At 44.2% G+C, this 18,545-nt stretch overlaps 1 protein-coding gene across 1 annotated transcript in view; it reads right to left on the bottom strand.

Annotated features, from left to right (window-relative positions):
• NEB (nebulin) overlaps window positions 1–18,545 on the bottom strand; it is a 236,896-nt gene that overhangs the window by 97,735 nt on the left and 120,616 nt on the right. The window contains exons 66-75 of the mRNA XM_075529049.1: window positions 17,575–17,682; window positions 16,359–16,670; window positions 14,846–15,049; window positions 14,141–14,245; window positions 13,044–13,151; window positions 11,531–11,842; window positions 10,102–10,305; window positions 8,334–8,438; window positions 8,083–8,190; window positions 7,097–7,408 (exon numbers count right to left, since the gene is read on the bottom strand). Of these exons, the coding sequence (XP_075385164.1) occupies window positions 7,097–7,408; window positions 8,083–8,190; window positions 8,334–8,438; window positions 10,102–10,305; window positions 11,531–11,842; window positions 13,044–13,151; window positions 14,141–14,245; window positions 14,846–15,049; window positions 16,359–16,670; window positions 17,575–17,682 (1,878 nt within the window). The remainder of the gene's footprint in view (window positions 1–7,096; window positions 7,409–8,082; window positions 8,191–8,333; window positions 8,439–10,101; window positions 10,306–11,530; window positions 11,843–13,043; window positions 13,152–14,140; window positions 14,246–14,845; window positions 15,050–16,358; window positions 16,671–17,574; window positions 17,683–18,545) is intronic.

The raw sequence follows: 18,545 nt of genomic DNA, 5'->3' as shown, positions 1-18,545 counted from the left end.
GTCAGCTGGCACGTTCACATTAGCCTTTTCTTTGTCCCACGCATCGCGGTACAATGGCTGGTTAAGTTAAAAAGAAAAACAGAAGCAGGGTTCATTAGCAAATAATTCAATTACTGCACGGAATAAAATCAAAGGTAGACTTTAAAATTTGGGGGGCGGGTGTGCTCAGGTGTAAATATAGATCACATCTTGGCTTGATTTGTCTTTGTATGTCAAAGGGGTCAGCTGTGCCCTCAATAGCAAGCATATATTAATGTGTGATACAATGTAGATTCTAGATAAATGTGGTAGCAAAAAGAGCTCTTCCACGGATCTACATTTAATCATCTGGCAGGTTCATTCGTATTACAAGGAATTGATGATCCACATTGCTCATCAGGACTTGGTATTCTTACCCCCAGATGATTGCCAATTTGTCCAATCTGGGGTCTGCCCTGCACTTCACATGATTTCATAGCAACAGAGAGATGGAAATGTGGTGACTGTGATAGTAACTGTTGGGACGATATTATAGGCAGGTTTTCATAATATGATCAAAGTGTATCAGGGTCCATGGAACATGAAGATGTCCAATCTTCCCTTATGTTGACCAAAGAGTTATCAAAGTCCATGGCATGTGGTGCTATTAGATTATAGATGATATGAAGGTGTATCTGGTTACGCACTGGTGCCAACCGGGTGGGATTAGCAACTGAAAGTTTACATTAGAATTCCTCTTGATGGAAACTTCTTCACCTTGTCTAGGCCTGTCATCCGCCCGGCTCACCTCACTGATCTGTACAGCATTGATCTTTGCCAGGATGACTTCAGGGGTGTCTGCAATGCTGGTGAATTTGAAGGCCTCGGGACCTATACGATACAGCCTTTCATTCATGAGATTCTGGGCATTCTTCACTCTCATCACTTCCACAGAGCCCTCTGGCAACCATCCGACACCCTTCATCCATTCCAGGTCTGCTTTGTATACATTCTGCGCGAAGGAGAAGAACACACCGTGGGTGAGGCTAACGAACCGCACACTTCCTCTGCCTTATCAGCTGGGTGGCCCGTCGTGTAAAACGCAAGAATTAATATTAAATGTTATCATCGGGAGTATCGTCTCTGAGACACATCCCGGAGAGCTGGTCCCAGCCCAGCTGGGCTCACACACAGCACACAATGCTGTTCTTATGCTACGGTGAGCTTCTTTGCTGACTTGCAGTCAGTCTTCTCAGTACCACGAGGAAGAACAGCTATACGAATCTGAGGAGGGAAGGGGCTTTAGGTGCAGATACAACAAGGAAAAAGCATCTTTCCCTGTCTGTGTCAGATAGACTTGGAAACCCAACTTTCCTTATGCTGACATCGGTTTCTGCAATTACAATAACTTCATAGAGCGGCACACCTGGGGCTGGATATTTTCTACAGAACTAAATAAAAAGATTGAGTTTTAGCTTGATGACTCCGGGCCTGCTACCATGAGATGGATTCCTTCACAAGATAGAAGCTGGTTGTTGGCTTTTTTGTTTGAATTATTTTACTACCTTGAATTGCATGGACTATGTTAGCTTCTATTAAATCTACCAACCAAGACTCCCTGGGGGGTGCAAACAGTTAAGTGACTTCTAGCCCAAAGATTGGTGGTGTGACCCCCCACCCCCACCCCCCAGAGGCACTTTGGAAGTCACCTCAGGAGCTCAGAAGCCCTCGAGAGCATTTCCACCCTGTACTCATCACTATTTGTTTGCACTGGACCCCTGGGAAATACGGAGGGGATGACACCTAGGCACAGCCCCGAGCCTGGTGACAACATACGTACATCGCTCTGCAGTTCATAGGCTTTCTTCGCCTGGATCACGTCATTCTGATCCGGCAGGCATGTCCACTGGTGTAGGTAGTTGCGATAATCAATGTCGCTAACCAGGACCTGGCACTTCTTGGCCTGAACAATGGACATCATGTCCAACGGCGTATTGTGAATTCCTTTAGACTTCTCATAAGCTTTCTTATATTCTCTGTCACTCTGAATCTTGGCAGCATGTATAGACCACACCAACTTGGGGTCATCTTGTAGACTACGGAAACCCACGTGGTGGCCCAGTTGCTTCCGGTAACCTTCTTTGTATTTGTACTGAAGTTGGGTGGGGTGGGGTGGGGAGAAACAGATAGAAAGACACATGAAAATAATTTATGAAGAGGACTTATCTTTCAATGTTTTCAGAACATTTTGTTAGGCTTATGGCAAATTAGCTTAACACTGGCAAGGTTTCAGGGCATGAATCAAATCAAGAGGGCAACAGCGTGACCGAAAATGTAATAACTAACATTTATTGAGCAATCGCTATGTACCAGATGCTATTACGAGCGCTTCAAATGTTTCAGGCTGATCCATGTGGGATTGCTGAGATTTGGGGGCTAAAAGGGTTGAACAGAGGTTTTTATAATCCTGTGTAAGCCTTCCATGGGGTAGTCACTATTACCAGAACATATTTTGATTGGAGATAACAAGGCACAGTGAAAGCAACTGTGGTCTCGAAGGCTGCCTAGCAGGGAAGTGGTGAAATGTTAGATCAGCCAACCTCCCAAGAGAACCAAAGGTACCCCGGGGGAGGGAGAACTCAGACTTGTAACCAGGCTTCGGAGATGAGACCAGGAGGACGCATGTTACAGGGGTGGGAAGATGCCAACCAAAAGCCTGTGGATGAGAGTCTCCATCTGATGAGTGCCCAGAGCTAGAGGAGGATGGGCTCTTTCCCCCATTTCCAGAGGGGTCAATTGGTACCTCAACAAGGGAAGAAGGAAGGGAGGGAAGGTGGGAGGGAGACAGTAAAGACTGAGGAGAAATAAAAATAAGGCAGATGCTGTGGACTATGGTTTTTAGCGATAGAAATGGAGAAGACGCAAATAATGGGTTACCTGAGATTAAATAAAAAGAGAGAAGGTCATAGAGGGAGGGGTCAGAGGCAGCTAAGAGATTTGGAGCTGGGAGCTTCATCGGCTAGCTTTAAAAATGGTTAACACCTGCCCCCCCCACCCCCCCACCCCCCCCCCCCCCCGCCGCAAATTGAGCCTTACAAGGTGACTCAGAATCCCAGTGCACATCCATGCATCCATCCCAGTGTAGTATGCTGCACACAAAACCCCAGTTAAATCTTAGGTTTCTCATGAAACTATTATGATATGTCTACGAAATATGTTAGAAACATTTGAGGGGGGACAAAATGACATTTTCAAAACGTCTTATATGTTTTCCCCAAATTTCAAATAGACCCTCCATGGTATTTTATGTGTACTTTGAGAGAACCTGGAGGCTATTTCCACGGATATGTCTCCTACATTCGCCTCGTGTTTACCGAGCCGTTCAAAGCAATCTGAGGGCAGGAGGTTTCAGGACAAGACAAAGTTGACGCGCTCGCTCTCCATGTGTGTTTCCTGGATGAGAACACAGAAGGAATGCACTGTACCTCACTGGCGATTTCTCTTGAGGCTTTTGCGCGCTTGATTTCAATGGCATCCGCTCGGATATCGTAGCCTTTCTGCTTGGCCTCATCCCAGTCTTTTTGGTAGCGTTTCTATTGAAGAAAGGGACAGGTTTGTTACCAAGCACGTAAAATAACCGCATACACCCGAAGTATTCACAATGTAAATGAAAACGTTTATGTAAAGGAAAGCCAGCGCGAGGGAAAACATGCATTTTTCAGTGGTTGTTGCTTCGGTCGGTCGGTCGCTTTCCTTGCGGAGTTCAGGGCGGTTCAGACGGACAGTGTGGAGATGAACGTCTAACCCATGTAATGTTTCAAGAGGGGAAGCATGAAAACTGCGCCACCGCAGCGCCGAGGGAGATGCCGAATCCGCTGAGAATTTGGGGCACGTGGGGTGCCATGAGCTGGTGCTTGAGGTGGAAGAGGACCGAGCACACTAGTTTCCCATTGGCCAGTTTGTCCAGAAAGCACTCCCTGTTCCCCACACGTGTCGGCACTCTCCCCTTTCCCAGCCTGGATCCTGTTTCTTTGCATCAATTTTTTTTACCCTATTTCTTCATCTTTGCTTTTGGGCAAATGCTGTCCTTTCGATTTTGCGTGACTGATTGTTCTAAGGAACACATTCCTCTACTCAGTGTTACCGGCATGTATTTATATGGTTTGCCTGGAAGGTGGTGTCCAGGAATGGCTTCCACTTCATGTCAGACACGCGTCTGAGTGTCTTACTCTCAGGGGTTCCTGCAGTCTCTTGTCAGACGAAGAAGTCTGGTCTTTTGGGGGAATTTCACTTTTTGTTCTACATTTTGCTCCTGCTCTGTCCAGGAAAGCTAGAGAACCTTTCATTACAATACTATTGATGAGATTTTAAAAAACCATTTCTTGGCAATGACTACGCAGGGCTCTCTGCTAACGGGATGCAATGTGGATTTAATAGCTGTTTTGCTCTTTGGATGGAATTAAACCATGGCTCTGGGTGATTCTCCTTGTCTTGAGATGTCACACATATCGGGTCTCGGGTCAATCAAAAGGTCTAAAGGACAAGAAAGACTACTGTGCCCTACCCTTTCTTGAATGGTGATTTAATTTTTCCCAATGAAAATATTATGAAGCTGAGATATACCATACACACTCGAGTATAAGCTGAGGCACCTAATTTTACCACACACAAAACTGGGGGGCTTTTTCAGCATAAAAATGTGCTGAAAACAAATGTACAAATGGATGTGTGTATGGATTGTGATAAGAGTTGTATGAGCCCCCAATAAAATGATTTTAAAAAGAAGGAAAAAGTTACATAAAATACAAAAATAAAATGTGCTGAAAAAACTTGGCTTATACTCCAGTATATACGGTAAAACAACAACTTCCAGGTTAAAAGGTAGCTTGATGTAGCAAGGATGAATAATACAACTTTCCTCTAGTTCCCAAATGCTTCCTCTCCCCACCATCATGATCTCAATTCTACCTTGCAAGTCTGGCTAGACCAGAGGATGGACACTGGTGCAGATAGGAACTAGAAACACAGGGAATCCAGGACAGATGATCCCTTCAGGACCAGGGGTATGAGTGGCGATATTGGCAGGGTGGGTTTGAAAGGGGGAATTGATTACAAGGATCTACATGTGACCTCCTCCCTGGGGGATGGACAACAGAAAAGGGGGTGAAGGAGACGTCGGACAGGGTAAGATATGACAAAATAATAATTTATAAATTATCAAGGGCTCATGAGGGAGTGGGGAGGGAGGGGAAAAAATGAGAACCTGATGCCAGGGGTTTAAGTGGAGAGAAAATGTTTTGAGAATGATGAGGGCAATGAATGTACAAATGTGCTTTACACAATTGATGTATGTATATGTATGGATTGTGATGAGTTGTATGAGCCCCTAATAAAATGATTTAAAACAATTTTTAAATGTAAAAAAAGGTGGATAATAGCATTGAAGTATCGCACCCCATGCAGTCTAGGCACTCGGTTTTATATCTAAATTAAAGTTAAAAAGAGAAATTTCTGTCCATTTTATATTGGCAATCGTGGCTAAAGGAACACATTTAACCCCCCAAGACATGACTACTTTGAAGGTGTGTAAACTATCCTTTAAAGACACTGCCCCAATGGACAGCTATTGTTCCAGAAGGGCCTGGGCACTTCCTGTCTACGCTCCTTACATTGCTGACTTGCAGGGCATTGATCTGGGCCTGCAGCATGACCGGGGTGTCCGAAGGGATGCTGATGTTGGTCTTGTCTTTATTCCACGCTTCCTGGTACAGCTTCTGTTAAGAGAGGGAAGATATGGTTTAAACATAGTGATATTGGTAGAGAATAGCTATCTGAAACCTTAGGCCTGAGGGACTATTTAATTTGGAAAGCATTTTTATATATGCAATACTATTTAATATGTAGCACAATGCTAAATAGTTCAGTGTTTAATACCCAGGGGGCTACCACGAGGAGAACTGACTCAACAGGAACTAATAAGAGGCATTAAATAGATATTTGTTTTTTCTGAGTTGCGACGAAGTGATATTTTTCATTTTCGTGCTTCAAAGTGTGTGTGTGTGTGTGTGCATGTGTGTGTGTGCGTGTGCATGTGTGTTAGGGGAAAGGTACGCTGAGACTCGTTAGATTTCAGCCTTTTGCAGGTCGTCACTAAGCTGCTGTCACCACAGCGTCTTCCGGGAAAGCAGTCAGCGTCCTGGCTCTGCTTGAGAGGCATCACCGGGGACAGAAGCCTGCCAAAGGAAAGCTCGGTAGCAAGAGGTCCTTACCCCACTCATTTGTAGAGAATTGGCTTTTGCCAGGACGACTTCCGGGGTGTCGACAATGCAAGTAAATGCCAAGGCCTCTGGTCGCGTTCTGTAGAGCTTTTCATTCACCAGGTCCTGGGCGCCCTTCACTCTGGTCATTTCCACTGAGCCGTCGGGCATCCAGCCGATGCCACGCAGCCACTCCAGGTCTGCTTTATACACGTTCTACCAAGAAGTGGAGCACAGCATTGGTTTGGAATGTTAGACACGCACGCCATCCTTGCGTTGGGAAGTAAAATACGTGGGTTTGAGGGGCTGAGACTTTGACCTGGCTTGGGGGTGTTCAATTTGTTAACAGAAATCATTTGTAAAATCATCACTATTCCAACTACCCACCAATAATAATAAAATGATTACAATACTGAATTCCATGGTAACTAGTTGGTAGCCGTAAAAATTACATCATTGAAAGTTAAAAAGACAACGAGTTGGCTGAATGTCATTCTATTTGAACTCTTGAATTATTGATCCAAGGAAATCCTGGCTAGTGTCTTAAATCTAAGCTAACAGTGGCTGTTATGAGTATTATTTTAATCGGATGGATGCTGTTTGCCTGAACCTCTTTTTTCCTTCCTGGAAATAATAAAATAGTATAAGAAAACAATCTGTCATCTGAGACTGGAATAAAACACCTGCCCAAACCAGGGTTGTCTTTCTCTTGCTCTGCATGACATAACTCCTAAATAGGTGTTGGACAAGGAGAATGGTGTCCCATGGTGTTACCCAGTGCACAACCTACGGACCTATCCACAGAGGCACGGCCGGGACAAATCCGGGTCCTCGCATTCCCCCTTCCAGTACAGAGCTCCAGTACTAAAATGGTTACATACATCACTCTGTAGCTCGTAGGCCTTCTTGGCTTGGATAACGTCATTCTGATCAGGCAGGCACGTCCAGTTGTGCAGGTAGTTCCGATAGTCGATGTCGCTGACCAGAGTCTGGCATTTCTTGGCCAGCAAGATGCCCAGCATGTCCACTGGGCTACTGTACTTGGTCTTCCACTTCTGGAAATCCTTCTTGTACTCCCTTTCACTCTGAATCTTCCCTGCATGGATGGCACACATAATCCTGGGGTCGTCTTCCACACTCTGCGCGCCAATGTGGTGGCCTCTCTGTTTCTCATAGGCTTCTTTGTATTTGTACTAAAATGCCAGAAATCGACTTTTAGAAACCGGTTTAGGGTTACACACACACTAACAAGCACAGACAACACGCAAGTCCCCAAATACATGGATGAGGAATTCACATAGCAGACATGTTCGCATCTCAGCCATTGAAAAACACTTCGTGCTGACAAAGTCAAGGGGTTTGGGTCGACGAAAGACTGATTGGAAACTGATTGTGGTGGCAATTGTACAATTGGACTTGATGTAATTGAAACATGGACTGATAGACGTATTCATTCCCAACTAATAAAAAAGAAGGAAAGAAAGAAAGCTGCAGACTAAATAAAATAAAATAACAGTGCCACCATAGAAGGAAATGTAGCGCCGTCAGGCATCTTCACTGGCAGAACCCCCGGTGCAGTCCCTTTAACTACAACAGAAAAGTGAATATCCATCTCCAAGAGGAGACGTTCTCCCGTGGCAGTCTGGAAACCCACAGGGGCAGCGCTACCCTTCCTACAGGGTCGCTCTGAGTCAGCAGGGAGGTTTTCCTCCTTATTTTTATGACAACAAAGAAAAAAGGGTCTGGGAGGGGTGGAAAGTGGAACTGGAGGAGTAAACGGGGGAGCCCTTACAAAGGGTGGGGCCCCAGTAGTGGTGTGGGGTGCTGACCACTGTGAGGACCACGGGGATCCTGGGACGATACTCACATCACTGGCGATGTCCCTCGAGGCCTTGGCACTTTTGATGGAAATAGCATCGGCTCTCAGGTCATAGTCTTTCATCTTTGATTCATCCCATCCCTTAGTGTAAAGTTTCTGGGAAGAGGATCACACACAACAGAAAGGAAGGCATGTTAGCAAGCTAACGCAGCCAATTCCAAGGAGAGGACCGCTAAGGCCGAACAAAATGTTTGAACTACTTCTAGGAAGACTTGGACAACAACGAGGAAATCGCTTACGTGGCTGACATTGAGAGAATTGCTCTTGGCCAGCATGATTTCAGGGGTGTCCGGCATCACGTGGATGGAGGTTTTGTCAGCATCCCAGGCTTCTGTGTATAAATGCTGCAGGAGAGAGAAAGCCCTTTATTAAAAACCAACAACATGCACAGTCATCCTCGAATCCAACTAAACCCACAGGCGAACACTGAACTGCAAAATCGCTCACTTCTAGGCTATTTGATGGAAGGTCAGAGAAACACAAAGATAGTGTGAGGGTAAAACAAGTCAATATTTTAAAAGCTGTATAGTGGGGGAGCCCTGGTGGTGTAGTGGTTACTCATTGGGCTGCCCACCACAAGGTGAGCAGTTCAAAACCACCAGCCAGTCCACAGGAGAAAGAAGGGGCTTTCTATTCCTGTAAAGAGCTGTAGCCTTGGAAACCCACTGGGGCAGGTCTATCCTGCCTTACAGGGTCACGGTGAGTGGGAATTGACTAGATGGCAGTGAGGCTGGTTTGATTTCGATAGCAGTGTTATAGCTACTAACCTCAGTGAGTCTTTTCACTCAGTGAATTTATAGCTTAAAAGGAGTTTCTAAAAAGGAAGCACGGTTACATACCTGTAGTTTAGGAGATAACGCTAGACTTCAAATTTAATCCCACATTCAAACCCAACTCCAATATTTTGAGGCTATATGATTTTGAGGAGAGCATTTACTCTCATATCCTTCATCTCTACCAGGGAGATATTCATACCTTTCTCATGGGATATTTTTGGAAGATCAAATCATAATGTATATTAGAAGTCTGTGTCATAGTGTTGGTGTTGCTAGGTCCCATAGAGTCAGTTTCAAGTCACCGTAGGCACTCACAAATTCCACGTGCTTGCTGTTGTGTGGTGTAATATAAAGTTAGCACGTGCGTATATGCCAAACTCTCTGGAGTTTGCTATCTGAGATCTGGTTCTTATTCCGCACTAAGCACTTGCAAATGCTTGGAAGACTTCCTTGCAGGTGTGGCAAGAGTTCAGTTAAATTCAATGAAATGCTAAGACATGCATATTAAATGCCTGCTTATTGAATAAAGAATTAGCCCCTTATCAGTAAACAGATTGATAGAATGCTAGAGGGGACAGCGGTCATTTTTCTTGGGTGAGGGAAGCAAAAGCAGCAATAGAAGCTCATTTTCAAAAGCGATGTCAGCCATCGAAGGGTGGAGAGTATCCTAAGCAAGTGATCATAACTGTCCACTATGTCGTCTTGCCTTGAAACCGTCATCAGAGTGAAATGCAAAATGGCTCTATGCTCCTTACTGGATGGACAGAGGGACCCAGTGGCCCGAGTCTGCTCTGCCTGGGAGAATGAACGGAAGAGGTGGTCACTACTGGGAAGTGTGTGCGCCTTACCCACCCCACGCTACACGTATGCATGTGCACAGAGAGAAGCATACAGGGCCAATCAGAATGCAAGCAGATGCCTTGGGGAAGGCTGGCATGAGAAGACGGCCCAGCGACTCTCTTCTAGGAGGACCGTGCACACAACATGAAGTTATGAACGGAAAGGTCGGCAGCTCGAGCCCACCAGCCACTCTCTGGGAGAAAGATGGAGCCATCTGTCTCAGGGAAGAGTTACAATCTCCGAGGCCCGAAGGAGCATTTCCACTCTGTCCTATCGAGTCAGCAGGAGATGGAATCCCATCGGCAGCAATGGGATTATGAGGAACCTTAAACTCTGAAAGATACATCCAGGCCACATGGGACTGGGCAATATCAAGCAACTGGGGACTCACCTTGCTCATCGTCAGGGCATTGGCCTTTGCCAGGACAATTTCTGGCGTGTCTGTAATGCATGTGAACTTGAGCTGGTCTGCAGGCTGTCGGTACTTCCTGTCACTCAGGATGTCTCCAGCTCGCTTCACCTTCTCCACCTCTACAGAGCCAATGGGAACCCATCCGATGCCTCTCAGCCACTCAAGATCAGCCTTATAAATAGCCTGGAAATGAGAGGATGTCAAAGCTTTCAGAAATGACCTAGACAGTCTGGTACCTGATTTTGATTGAACATCTATAGACGAGTGGATTCTGAACTTCATTTGTGTAAATTTTGGGGTCAGCCCATAGGGTTGCTTTAGTTTGACTTAGCACAGCTCGTCAAAGGCCTGGATGGAGCTGAAGTTGGATATGTTGAAGATCAGTAAGTTCCCTTTATTAATATACGATTCCAGTAAGACCTCATCAAGTTAGGGAAATCACAGCCTGCCTCCTGAAACCAAGTGTCTATTCTCGGGGTTGGTTGATCACTCCGTGTTGTGCGGGATTAACATTTGGGTTGGACTCATTCAGTTCCAATCTCTTTGGGCAGTGCCTTTGACAGCTTGTCATGTGACACAAGGAGAAGCTGAGCATGTCTTGCTGACCACAAGTTGAATTAGTGTGTTCCCCTCTGCCCTGGGGAAATCTTTCAAAATGGATTGTGGGCAGAGCTACGGAAATGCAATATTTTAAATAAAACAGCCCCTTTATCAAATTATAATAACAAAAGCATTTTTGCAAGTCTAGCTTACATGTATCAATAAAACTATGCCAATTGGCTTTTTGAACTTTCTAAAGCACTAAGCTTAGAGCTGCCATTACAATCCAACTACAATGACTTTTCAAGTCACGCAGTGTCACCCCCACACACGACAAGAATGCACGGTTGTCTTCAGTGTTGGCTGTGCTTTTATCGTCACTGATTTTGTCAAATTTCCTGGCGCCACAGCTCCAGAAAATTGTGGCGGGTCATAACTGTGAATGTACATTCATAACTTTTTGAGAATAAAAGTAGTAATTAAAGGAAAAGGAAAAAAATTTAATAGCTTCTGCTCAATTGCTAATATTGTAACAAATAATGTTGTCTTTCAATGTTGAAAGATTATGCAAAAAAGTTTGGTTGTTCATATTCATACAATTTATAAAATGTTACATTTAAGTCATTACGGTTATATTTATCACATGATTAAAATTTGCAATGAAAATTACATAGGGTGCTGGAATGGGAGGAGGTCCACGGAAGTAGATGAGGTGACAACCCTAGTGACCCCCACTGCTTCTAGCTTAAAGCATACATACATAGCTTATTGTTCCCATTCGTCTTGTCCTTCATCCAAGGCACAAAAAGATTGCAGACCTTATTTTAAACCATCAGACACATGGCTGAAGAACAATCAACCCACTCACATCGCTCTGAAGTTCATAGGCCTTCCGAGCCTGGATGACATCGTTCTGGTCAGGCAGGCAGGTCCACTCATGTATGGGATGCTTGTAGTCGATGTCGCTAACAAGAATCTGGCACTTCTTGGCCAGCACCAGCCCCAGCATGTCCACTGGGCTGGAGTACTTGGTCTTCCACTTCTCAAAGTCCTTCTTGTACTCCCGGTCACTCTGGATCTTGGCCGCATGCATGGACCACATCATCTTGGGGTCGTCCTGGATGTTCCGGGCCCCAATGTGGTGGCCCAGCTGCTTGCGGTAGCCTTCTTTGTACTTGTACTGAAAATAGGAAGTGGGTGTAAGTCTGATGGTGAAGACACCTTATGTACAGGGCACTTCATAGCTTCACACTCACATTGTTTCTTTGTTTCTCCACTATTCTTGTGAGGGAAGGTCATTTTATGAACCCCTCTGTATGAAATACGAAGCTGAAGTTATTTGTTCAAAGGTCACATCACAAGTCAGTAGCTGGGCTGAGACTGAACACAGAGCTACTGGCTCCTAATATTTTTTCTCTTTGTACTAAACAATACTTCCTAGTTTATATTTGCTTGCTCAAGTAAATGTAAAACATCCAGAGTATTTATTCATTTAAAAGACATGGTCTTTTCTTTGTTAAACAATGTTTTGATAATAAGAGTATTTTAAAACTGCATCCTTTATAATTAGAATGTATTGTGAATTCCCCGCTTGAGTTAAATATATATTACATTGAGATCAAAGACCATTTCATTCAGGGCCACTCCCTTGTTAACCTTTCAATGCCTTTGACCTTTCAGTACAAGTTATCTACTGGGCTGAAGCCTCTGTCTACTTGAAAGTTTTAAGAATTTGGGGCATATTTTATGACATCATTACTATAAGTATAAACCAAGGGAAAAAATGGTTTTTGCAACAATGATGAGACTACTAGGAGGCCAGGGATGAGGGAGGGTTGGGGCTGAGAGATGGGAGGAATAGGAAATCATGGAGGGCTGAAGGAAGAGCGGAAGGGGTGGGGCAGGGCCGTATGTATGAGGCGTTTAATGGATGTTATTACTTGGATTTCAATTGTTAAGATGGGCTGTCCAACCACGTAGAATAAGCTTCCTTAAAAACCTAAATAAATAATATGAGAGCCAAGGCTCACAGCCGGAAAAAGATTCCTTCCGTCAGATTCCTTCCACATCGGATCTAAATATTGGTCTGAGTGGCTCAACAAAAAAAAAAGTAAAAGTAAAACTGAAGTGGCCTTGGAGTCCTCAGGGGCAGACAACTTCATCTCAAACATAGTTTAAAAAATGATTTTAAAATTTAGTGTTTTGTACTATTCATTATTTTCACCTGCAACTTTGGATACATGGGAATGATGAAAGGAAATGGAAATGGATAGGAATGACTATAAAGTTCTGGCAAGGAACACTCTAGAACACGCCACTTGTCAACACCTTCGCCACTTGTCAACACCTCTGAAACACGCCGTACAAAACCATCCACTTACGTCGCTGGCGATCTCTCTGGAAGCCTTGGCTGCTCGGATTGGGATGGCGTCCAAACGCAAGTCATACCCTTCCTTCTTGGACTCCTCCAGGGCCAGTTTATAGAGTCTCTGGAGGAAAGAGAGTAGTTAATCATTATTCCTTTCATAAAAGAAGAAAGTGACTTATTCTTAAATTTCCCCACCCTCCATTGCAGCAATGAATCCACCCAATCAAACGTGAGAGTGGTTTGTCGATCACGTTCTTTCACAGGCGCTCAGGGTAATCAAGGCACATGGCCTCCGCTTTGGAATCTGCTCAGCTGATAGATTTAGGACACTGGAGGCATTCAGCATTTGGTTGTCAACATTTTATTTTGTCAGAAAAGAACACGGAGAAAACAACGATTTGCTCTTGCCATCATAATGCAAAAGAAGGGCCATCTTATTACCAAAGAAGGAGAGAGAATCTTTAAGTCTTTAAAGAGGAACTCTGTTTGGTTTTATTCAAAACTCACTGTATTGTCCTTATTTCTTCCTCCTTTTGTTGTAGACTGGGCTTTAGAAATCATTGTTCTAAGGAAAATGTTGGTCCTGGTAAAGATGCCTAAAAAATTCTTGCAAATAAATGGTAACCAGAGTATCTTAAAGCCCCAGAATAACACAGGGCCTAATGATGCAGTGAGTTTCAGCTCAGGGCCTGGTTTATGACCAGGAAATGATGGCGGGAGGAAGGATGGGAAGAGGGGGCGGAGGGGGGGCATAGTAGACTCAGACCATATTTATGAGGCGTTTAATGGACATTACTTGGATTTCAATTGTTAAAGTTGTCGCATAAAGGAAATAAAGACTCAATACCCACATTAAGAAAGAGTTTCAGAGTATCAGATGGATCACAACATTTCTCCTTACACATTGCGATCTCGGAGCTCTTGACTATGTGAGGCTGGCCGACTTTTGAACCTGCCCCATAGCCCAAAGGGCAATCGTGGGGAGTTCTCTCTCTCTCTGACAGTTTGGAGCATGCGCGATACATGTGTTCATACATTTCACTTCAGAAAACAGTTACTGACAGTAGTTCATTTTGGCCTTTCTGTTCTTTGCAAAACGAGTTTACTCACCTCACTGTAGTTGATTCGGTTGAGTTTGGCCAGCATGATTTCTGGTGTATCGGGCATGACATGAATTGATTTCTTGTCACTGTCCCAGGCTTCAGTATATAAGCGCTAAGAGAAAAGCAGAGGAAGACTGTCGTGGTGTTTGCAGACATTTTACTCCGGTTTGTAGTCAGTCACTTCTCCTTGAGACACAAAACGAGCTAAGGTGCGTTACTACTTCCAGGAGTAATATTTCGCTCACTACTTCATTACTCTTTCCATTCAAAAAAGTTAGCAGGGAGGGGGGAAACAAGCAGCCGATATTAAGGGCTCAAGTAGGAGGCAAATGTTTTGAGAATGATGATGGCAACAAATGTGCAAATGTGCTCGACACAATGGGTTATGGGTATGGGTTATGATAAGAATTGTATGAGCCCCCAATAAAATGATTAAAAATTTTTTAGCAGGTTTTAAAAGCATATACCTGGTTGCAGTGTGCGACAGCTAGCTAGGAAAGTACTGTGAAATACCTGAATAACTGCAGCACCATAGTAATCTCACCGTCAGCGTCATGTTTGGAGGCATCACTAAGTCACTGTGCTATTATAAATATCACTACGTAATGGCAGTGTCACAACAATGCATTTTAAAATGTATGGCAAACGCATCAGAAATGTGCCTTTCTTCCTGATGGATGCCTGAATCTAGCGACGAGGACAGAGACCTCACCTTATTCATGGTGATGGCATTGTTCTTGGCCAGCACCTGCTCTAGCGAGTCCGTTATACTTGTGAACTTGAGTTTGTCTGGTCGTTGACGGTAGATATTATCACTCAGTATCTCTGTGGCCCTCTTAGCTTTCACAACTTCCAAGGAACCAATGGGAACCCAGCCAATGCCTTTCATCCATTCCAGGTCTGCCTTATACAAATTCTGCAAATCAACAGAGAAGATCCCATTTGTTCATCAGTTCCTCAAACAGATGGTCAGAGAGCGGAACATCTTAGATGAACACAAGTGTCTTGGAGAACAGGTGACGTGTGGCGCTAAAGTCAATTAATCATTCAATACTTCGTAAACACGATTGGACACTGAGCAGCTGTTGGTACAGAAGGTCGTACTAAGAATGAAAACTTTTTTTTAAAGTACAAGTCCTGAAGGATATGACACAATGGTGACACAGGGGCAGCGTTTCTCAACCTTAGAAAGCAGTTCCAAGCAGGAGCACACACTTAGACCCCTACTCTGGGCAGCACATAGACTCTAGCTGGGGTCCTCAGAATCACAGCGAAGCAAGTGCGTGGAAGAAATGCAGCAGTGTACAGGCGATGCAGTCCTCCCTCCATGTACTTCCAGTAACAGCAAAGGCAGTCGTGGTCAAGGCGACGCTGTCTCACAGCGACCCCATTGTGCTCCATAAGATTTTCAGACCAAACTCATGCCCACTGAGTTGACGCCAACTCCTAGTGACTTCCTAGGACAGGGTCGAACTGCCCGCTGTGAGTTTCTGAGACTGTGACTCTCTACGGGCGTTTCTCATTAAAACACGCTCAGTGTGATCAACCCCACCAAGCCGCCCACAGGGGAAAGAGCTGGTGATCCACTCCGATCCAGGTCACCACCTGGAAAACCTGTTACATGGGGTGGCTGGAAGCTGAAAATAGACCTGACAGCACCCAACAGCAACAACAACAACTCTTCCCACTCAGTCTCTTTAGACCTCCCTCCACTGCCGACACTCACTTTCTGCCCCTTTAACAAAAAGCAGTGGCAGTACATTTTTAAAGACAATGTTTCCTGTAACTCAGAGAACAGACACCTGGAGTTTAGGAAGGTATATTGAAAACAACAAAGACCACAACAAAACTCAACTGTGCTCCACAGGGTTTTTAATGTCTGGCTTGTTGGAAGTAGACAGCCAGATCCCTGATCTGTGGAACTCTGGGTAGAGTTGGACTACCACATTTTGGTAAATGTTAACAATTTTCACCACCCAGGCACTACAGGAAGATATATACTTGTATATCTGATCATCGGTACATTTTTATCCCTCTTTACTTATAATTTTTTGGGGAAGAAAACAAATCGAAGAAGACTGCTGTGTTTCCAATGAGAAATTATTTTCAACTATTCAATGCAAGATTACTTAAAAGAATCCAAATAGAGACATAGCACTAGTCACAATCACGGTCATGTCCCCTATCTGGGTGGAACATGCAAAACCCGCCCCGCGGACACTCACGTCACTCTGGAGGTCGTAGGCTTTCCGAGCCTGGATGACATCGTTCTGGTCGGGCAGGCAGGTCCACTCATGCAGGATGTTCTTGTAGTCCACGTCGCTGACCAACGTCTGACATTTTTTGGCCAAGACGATCCCGAGCATGTCCACTGGGCTGCTGTACCTCGTCTTATATTTCTCGAATTCCTTCTTATACTCACGGTCACTCTGCACTTTTGCAATGTGGAGGGACCACATCATCTTGGGGTCATCATGCACGGCCCGGGCGCCAATGTGGTGGCCCAGTTGCTTCCGGTAAGCTTCTTTGTATTTGTACTGGAAAAAATAACTCAGTGAGTGTGGAGGGCGTGCCACGGAATGTTGGGTGTTTCAGAAAACTTGCTGTGGTCATCCAATCCACAGATACACGCTTACGCCTAAAAAGAGACGTGTTTTGCTAATATGCACATTACCACATGGTACCTCCCAAAAGATGCTTTTATATTGCGCTAGAGAATCACATATTAACAAAAAGTGCATCTGGAGAGGGGGAAGTCAATGGCTCTGATAAACCACGAGAATCCATCAAGAATCCATCCTCTGGGTGAACCCAGCTGAAAACACACCCGAGGGATAAGTGCACCCAGTTAATGCGCCTTTTCTTTCGCTGGGTATTCTGAGGACTAATCTCACCTCTGCAATTCTCTGAGAAATGTAGTTTTGAAATGGACAAATTTGCCACCCTCAGATTCATGTTTACTTTGTCTAGGAATTGGATGTCTTTGTTTTTAAGGCAAGGAAATATTAATTTTGTGGACCCCATCGCCAGGAGACTTTTCGCCTTTGGCTATTGTATGTCCTTCTTCCGATGATGGAGGAGCATCTCAGAAGGCTTGTTTCATTACTTTCCCAGACTGTGTGCTTTGAGTGTTATCACGAGACAAGCTCTTGAGGTTTCATCAGGCTGGTCCAACAGGTGTTCATCTGATTTTCATCAGGGCGCTCACTCTTGGCGAGCGTCAAGGGAACAGCAGCCCTCCTCAGGCTTCACCCTGTAATGCAATGATCTGGGGCAAGGCATCTACATACTGACCCAGAGTCTCGGTTTCTCTGCTTATGCACTGAAGGAAGATACAATGGGAATGAATAAAGTCATATCCACCTATATTCTAGTAGTGTGATTTTTATGCAGACCACTGGCCTGGTGGTAACAAGTATTTAGGATTTGATTAGCTCTTACATCACTGGCAATATCTCGGGAGGCCTTCGCAGCCACAATTGGAATGGCGTCACTTCTCAAATCATAACCTTCTTTCTTGGCTTCTTCCATGGCTTGGCGATAGAGGCTCTGAGAAAAGAGACAGTGGCTGTTAGATCTAGCACTCGATACACTCGTTCTAGAAATGCATTTTGGCCAAAAATTATTTGGCGTGCAGAACTACATTTGGTATATTCAATCTTAAGTTAAAATTTTTTTTCCTCTATCTCATTCTATTTGTTTAAACTTTTTATTTCAATCAAAATGTCAACTTCAGCAGGTCTTAACACCATAATTCTCTCAGCACAATTCCTTGTAGATTTAACACATGAAATAAACAACTCTCAAATCCTCCTGCTAGTATTGTTTTCTCTTCATTTATTGATTTTGTAAACTGCTGGAGAATATAGGGGGGAATCAAAAAAATACCAAAGAATTAAGACATCTTTATGTGCCAGAGCACATGAAATAACATACTATTTGTGTGTGTGTGTGTGTGTTTCAGTTTCTGTGGTCAGAACCAATGCACAGCAAAGTTGGAGGCAGGGTCCAATCAGAGCAGCGTTTGAGAACCCCTGCGTTGAAGTAACCATCGATGCCAGGGGTTTGCAGCCCTGCGAGCTCTTGAAAATTCTAAGCAGCTCTGCATTCTCGTGACAATATAGATTTAAAATAACTACTCTCATTACTATTCATCTTGAGATTCAATATTTTTTAACAAAATAAACAACATATACATCTGGAGAAATATTTATAAAATTGTATTTATTGTGTTGTTATTGAGAAGGTACCCTCAAGACACTTACCAATTCAACAGTTTCCACGTGTACTATTTAGTGACTTTGATTACGTTCTGCAAGCCGTGTCACCATTCTCAGCCTACTTTTTTTGAGAGTGAGTACCTATATTAACAACATTCACTGCCCTATATAACATTCACTGCCCTATATAAT

The sequence above is a fragment of the Tenrec ecaudatus genome, chromosome 13 (genome assembly GCF_050624435.1).
Source record: "Tenrec ecaudatus isolate mTenEca1 chromosome 13, mTenEca1.hap1, whole genome shotgun sequence".
Classification (NCBI taxonomy): Eukaryota; Metazoa; Chordata; class Mammalia; order Afrosoricida; family Tenrecidae; genus Tenrec; species Tenrec ecaudatus.
The sequence above is the reverse complement of the archived record's forward strand: the minus strand, read 5'-3'. Positions and strand labels throughout refer to the sequence as shown.